General features: G+C 36.0%; 1 protein-coding gene across 1 annotated transcript; it reads left to right on the top strand.

The window, feature by feature from the left end:
* Positions 1-234: 234 nt before the first annotated feature.
* On the top strand, positions 235-4,341 carry LOC146954548 (core-2/I-branching beta-1,6-N-acetylglucosaminyltransferase family protein). Its single transcript, XM_085716954.1, has 2 exons — positions 235-1,410; positions 4,043-4,341. The coding sequence occupies exon 1, from the start codon at positions 363-365 to the stop codon at positions 1,398-1,400; it is 1,038 nt and encodes a 345-aa protein (XP_085573080.1). The 5' UTR covers positions 235-362; the 3' UTR covers positions 1,401-1,410; positions 4,043-4,341.
* The last annotated feature ends 2,377 nt before the right edge of the window (positions 4,342-6,718 follow it).

Here is a 6,718-nt window from a genome sequence, read left to right as displayed (position 1 = left end):
CAAACACGTCAAAATAAATTTTTTGGTAAAATGATTTTTCTAAAAATCCTATACATACACTTAAAAATGGAAAAAATTATTTTTTTTTTTAAAAATCTTAAACAAACTAGGCGTTAATAACCCAAAAATATAAATAAATAAATAAAAAGAATCGGAATAAACCCTTTATTTTTTTTCCATCTCCCTTTTCTTTTTGGAATATTTTATCCATCCATCACCCTTTTATCACTCTCGAACACTCCCACACACTATCCTTCCTTTTCATCACCCCAAACCTTTTTTCATCATCTAAAACTGCTCCAAAAACCACTAAACCCAACCAAAAAAAAGAAACATAGAAACAAAAAAAAACACCAAATCCAATGTTGTCATCACCAATTCTTGTCTCTCTAGCTCTCCTCATCTCTCTCCCACTCGTCCTCTTCCTCTCCCAACATCTCCTCCCACAATTCAACTTCCCTTTCTCCCCCGACGCCGACGACCTCGCTCTCTTCCACCGTGCCACCACCCACACCACCACCCACTTATCCACCCTCACAAACCCTAAACCTAAAATCGCTTTCCTCTTCCTCACAAACACCAACCTCACCTTTGCTCCTTTATGGGAAAAATTCTTCGCCGGAAACAACCATCTCTTCAACATATACATCCATGCAGACCCCACCACCTCCGTCGTATCCCCTGGCGGTGTCTTCCATAACCGTTTCATCTCTTCCAAACCAACACAACGTGCTTCACCATCACTCATCTCCGCTGCACGACGTCTCATAGCATCTGCTCTCTTAGATGATCCACTTAACCAATACTTTGCTTTAGTTTCTCAACACTGTGTTCCGCTCTTGTCGTTTCGATTCGTTTATAACTACCTTTTTAAAAATCAGTTAATGTCGTTAGCAAGTTTTTCTGACTTTAACTTGCTTTACCCTAGCTTTATTGAGATTCTCTCTGACGATCCGAATCTCTACGAGCGTTACAACGCTCGTGGAGAGAATGTTATGTTGCCGGAGGTTCCGTTCGAGGATTTTCGGGTTGGTTCACAGTTTTTTATCTTGAATAGGAAGCATGCAAAGGTTGTGGTGAGAGATTATAAGCTATGGAAGAAGTTTCGGATTCCTTGTGTAAATTTGGATTCTTGTTATCCAGAAGAGCATTATTTTCCGACTCTTTTGTCAATGGAGGATCTGAATGGGTGTACTGGCTTTACACTGACCAGAGTTAATTGGACTGGTTGTTGGGATGGACATCCTCATCTTTATACTCTAGAGGAAGTGTCGCCGGAGCTAATTCGACAGCTGAGGGTGTCGAATTCGAGTTATTCGTATCTATTTGCGAGGAAATTCTCGCCGGAATGTCTTGCGCCGTTGATGGATATAGCTGATGATGTCATTTTCCGGGATTGAAGCTTGCTCGGTGAGTACACTAAACATAGACAACATTTTTTATTGTGGTGTTTTGTTAGCTTAGTGTCTAATTTTGGTTTTTAGGGTTTTTATTTATGATTAATTGATTATTTTTGGTGTTTTGTAATGGAGAAAAGAAAATCTGAAATGGATTAGGGATAAACTAAACTTTGTTTAAACCTGATAGGAAAAAAGGAAACAAATGGATTTGGATTGTCTGGCTTGCAAGTGTGTGACTTTAGTGTCTAGAGGAGAGAGAACAGAGAATAAAATAAGTGTGTGTCTATGAGAGAGAATGATCTCTGGTCACTAAAGATAGATAGAGAGAAGGTTACATGACTTTCTAGTCATACAATCCCTCTAGAAAAAAATGGGACCTGGACCCGCCGTTAGATGCACTAATCAATCTTGGTCATTGATTGATTCAGATTACACAATTAGTAAATCAATTTCTAATAATCTTGATGATTGATTTGAGATTGCCAGTCAAGATCTTTAACTAAGTGACACAATTACATTTTGGAGCTGGAAATCAGCCAGTTCAATGCAATAGACAATCTCAGTCATTGGAATTAAATCAGAAGGTTATGCCCAAACTAACTTAAGGTACATTACAAAATGATAGCCGGATTAAACTGGCTGAAAGCCGTTACTGCGTCTTGTGGTAACACACACTAACAGCGGAAAATCCATTTTTCAAGAAAAGGCTTAGGAAAGAAGGGTCGGTTTTTGTGGTTTTATACTCAATTGGAGTGGTTTTTCGGTCTATAGTTTAAGAACTACCAAACAGAGAGCAGATAGAGACACTGAATAATTTTACCTGCAGTCCCTTTAATTTAGCTCCATAAACTGAATAGTTAAGTGACAAAAAAATTGACCCTCAAAACAAAAAAAGGGGGAAAAATGTGGCTTTTACTTGTTAGTGTATGGTGGACCCTATGTGCTTGATAAAGATGTTACAGGTTGTCAAGATTCCTTATCCTTTCATTCTAAATTTGTTACTCAACCTGCTCTAGCTTTCTTTTGATTTGTTTGGTTGCACTTTACTCTATCTCTATGGAGCCAAACCCACTTTACTCATTGCTGCACTTCATGGGTGGTTGTACTGTTCATGCCACTACTTTGTGGTGATTAATATTACACCTTTTAAGTTAGATAAAGTAGGAGTCTTTTTGTGGTTACTTGCATTGGCAGTGAGTTTGGTGGGATCACAATGTGTCATCGTGGTTTTGACAAAATTTACACTTTAGAAACTCAGGAAAATCACGGTGACACATGATTTCCTTAAACTCGTTGTGTTTCCAAATATGCACGCCGTGTGAAAATTATACCTGTTATTATGTTACATGAATTGGTTTTAGAAGGACTTAATTAGTATTACTTATTAGAGCAAATCCGAACTGAAACAATGTTTGATCTGTCATGAATGTCGAGGCCTAACTCATCCTTACAAAACCGGCTTGTACGGTGAGGAGTGCCTCCTCTTTATAAACTCTTTTCAAGAATCCTATCTATCCGATGTGAGACTAAATCCCCTCGAGTGTTGATCGCTAACATGATCCACCAGTGTGTTAAATCTGAGAGTAGTTGGTTTCTGTGATGTGATATGATAACCACTCATGCATTCTTTGTTTTTGCTTTTTGTTTGATGCAAGTAATGGATTAAGGAAACCTTATCTTATTTTACACAAAAGGACTATTGTTGAGTTGTGACTAAAAAGGGAAAGAGATATTCTTAGTTTAATTGAGATGGGAGTTCAGTAATGAGTTAGGTATGAAAACTCCTGTTTTACTTACTAGTCATGATCTAACCAGAAGTGGTTTGGTTCAAACAATCAAAAGGGAAAAGACACTAAATGAGACTTTGATATCAGTAAATGTCTAATTAGGAAAAATGTTCATATAAACAAACATAGCCAAATTCTTTTGGCTTGTCACCATCCATATGATGTGTGATTTGTCTCTTAGTTGTGTAATAAAACCATATAATTCACTTTCTCAGCAAACTATAAGAAGAAAGACGTGTTACTCCTGTCTCATATAGTTTGGTTGGTTATAACATAGTTCTAATTACTATAGTAAATTTTGATTTATGTTGCTTTTACAGCACTTCTAATCACTATAGTTCACAACTGTTATTGTGAGTCATTGATTGATAATAACCTCTCTTTTATTTATGTAACAAGTATTAATTCTAAATGTTCCTTTTTCAATAACTCAGCTGAATCTGGTATTAGTTGAGGTGGAGCCATATGTTTCACTAAAAATACGAAAAATTAATGTGAACACGACCAAAGTTTTTAACTAAAGAATCCATAAAACAAGGATTTATATGTCATCCAGTTATTTTTCAATGGCTATTTGAATTGAAACCACCTAATGTTACAAGATACAGCCAAATATTGGGATTTACAACTTGCATCTGAATAGTGGATATCCTCTAGGAATTGTCATTTTCAATTCTACAACACAGCCAAATTATTGAATTTATGCACCAAGCTCACTGTGTGGAAATGAAATCTTCACTAAATCTCCCACCTTAAAAAAATATACTAGTTTAAGTGGCTTTTGCAATGGATCTAAAGTCATTTTAATTTTACTATTTCTCTCAAATGATTCTGTTTTCTTTTTCTCATTTTCAGGGCATCTTTATTGGTATTGGGACAATGCAAGTGTTATATTGATGCGAATAGAAGATCTAGTTTCTTCAATTGTAAAATTTAGTTATATAATTTCTAGTGTGAATGTAGGTTTTAGTGTGGATTGCAAAATAGAAAAGATGGTCTCCGAAGGAGGCCACTGCGTAAGTTATATATGGAAAAATCGCATGTACAAGTTCCATCATGTGAAAATCTAAGATGGAAATAGATTTTCTTTGTTTTGGTAGTCAAATATTGTGTACAAAACAAAAAAGAAAACAGGCAATAGCCAAGTTTTTTTACTTGCCCTTTGTCATCTTTGTTACCTTCCCGTCCCTCCCTGTAATTTGGCTTGAAAATTGAGGCTCATTTGTTACCTTACCTTCCCTTTGCCCTTTGTCATCTTTCAGGCTCATTTGTAACCTGTCGCTGTTTAAGAATTTTACAGAACTAGACTCTAACCCGTGCGATGCACGGAATTTGTAGAATTTCGTATATATTATATTGATTATACATTCAATACTATGGTATGAAACGACTGCAAAAAGCAACAAAAGAATGCAAATATTACACCAATTTAAGCTATTAACTTTATTTTCTGACCAAATAATATTATCAGGTTGTGTTACTGAATTTCTTCTTTGTCAACCTTCATATTTGATTACATTCATGTTAAAAGAGCAACTAAAATAAGTAAATTGAAAATGGTAAACATGTTTGAAAAGTCAAAGGGAGAAAGCAAAGTAATGTTATAATCTAGTGTAATGATTTTTGCAAATAAAAAGTCAGAATAAATAATTTTAAGTAATATAATATATGAGAAACAAAGAAGCCTACAAAATTATTATCTGAATCATTCAAATTATGAACAATTTTAAAAATGCAACTTTAATATCATTACACTTAGTAAGCATACACCAAGAAACTGATCCCAACCGCAAGGGTTGTTAAATCTATAAAAATGAAAAGGACAAGGAACTACTAAGAAATATGAAAAGGAACTTTTATATGGTAAACGACAGAATAATAATAATAATAATGAAAAAGAATGATCATCAAGAAATGAACCGTTAATAATGAAAAGATATTGCTATCAGAAAAGGAATCGTTAGGGCATTTGTGGCTTTAAAAAAATGCTTTAGTACGGTATATCAATTTTGGAAGCAACAATATTTCAATCAAAATTGAAAGAAAATTGCTGTTGACACATTCCATTTGGCTGGGACACACATGTAAAATACGCTTTTACCCCCTCGGCAGTTAACTGCCGAGGAATTTGAAATCCGGCTGCAGTAAACTGCCAAGGAATTCCTCGGTAGTTAACTGCCGAGAAAAGCTGTTTCATCAGATGAAACAGTCACCTGCTCCCCCTACACACTATTTTCTCATCACCTTCCATACAACTCCAATCCAACCCAAAATCCTAAATTTTTTTCCATCAAATCTTGCTCCAAAATGATTCAAGCATCAAGCATAGGATGATTCAACACACTTTTGACGTAAAAAAACAGGTATTGTGCATTTTATTCGGTTTATTTTTTGGAAATGTTACACTGTCATGGTTGGTTTACAACGTCAGTCACGTAACACTGGCATGGGGAATCTCGGCAGTTTACTGCCGAGGAAATCTTCGGTACCTTACTGCCGAGGAAAACTTCGGTAGTTAACTACCGAGGAACTCTTGGGAAAAAATTTTGGTGCGAAAAAATGGCAGCTACTGCCATTTTTTCCAAACTTTTTTTCTTTGTTTTTTTTTTGTTTTTTTTGTTTTAGTTCATTATGACATTGATGTTTATGCATTAGTTAGTTGTTAATTCATATTTATGTGTTGTTTAATTATAGTAATGACCGAGAACGCGGAAGATGTTTCGGAAGAGACAAAACATAATTTTGTCCAAATTTCCGGAGATGTCAAGCCGCCTAAGGTTGAAGTCAAACCAAACATTGAACAAGCTTCTAAATATGTTAGCCCCGGTGTCGTCCCACTTCAAGCCCACGAAGTGGACACGGCTAGGTTTTTTTCTGACGACATTAAGTTTCAAGATAGAGAAGAATTGCTTGGGTGGGTACGGTGTCAAGCAAATAAGGCGGGATTTACAATTGTTACACAAAGATCAAGCTTGATCCATCCAATATTGCGCCTAGTGTGTGAAAGGAGTGGAGCTCACAAAGTGCCTAAAAAAAACCAAAGCATGCGACAACGGGCTCAAGAAAATGCGGGTGCTTGTTCATGATTAGTGGATATCAAAGTACGCAAACAAAGGAATGGGGATTGAACATTCTTAATGGAGTTCACAACCATGCGATGGAGCCGGCTTTAGAAGGACACATTCTTGCCGGTAGATTAAAGGAGGATGACAAGAAGATTGTACATGACTTGACCAAGAGCAAGATGCTTCCAAGAAATATTTTGATACACTTGAAGAACAAAAGACCACATTGCATGACAAATGTGAAGCAAGTGTACAATGAACGTCAAAAAATATGGAAGGCAAATAGAGGTGACAAGAAGCCGTTGCAATATCTAATCTCGAAGTTGGAGGAGCACAACTATACTTATTACTCAAGAACACATGGTGAAAGTAATACAATCGAAGATATCTTTTGGGCTCATCCAACATCCGTTAAGTTGTTTAACAATTTTCCAACGGTTTTGGTTATGGACTCCACCTACAAAAC

Source organism: Medicago sativa, chromosome 1, assembly GCF_051527215.1.
Source record: "Medicago sativa cultivar Bolivia chromosome 1, Bolivia_mono, whole genome shotgun sequence".
NCBI lineage: Eukaryota > Viridiplantae > Streptophyta > Magnoliopsida > Fabales > Fabaceae > Medicago > Medicago sativa.
Note: the sequence above shows the minus strand (reverse complement) of the source record. Positions and strands in the feature narration are given on the sequence as shown.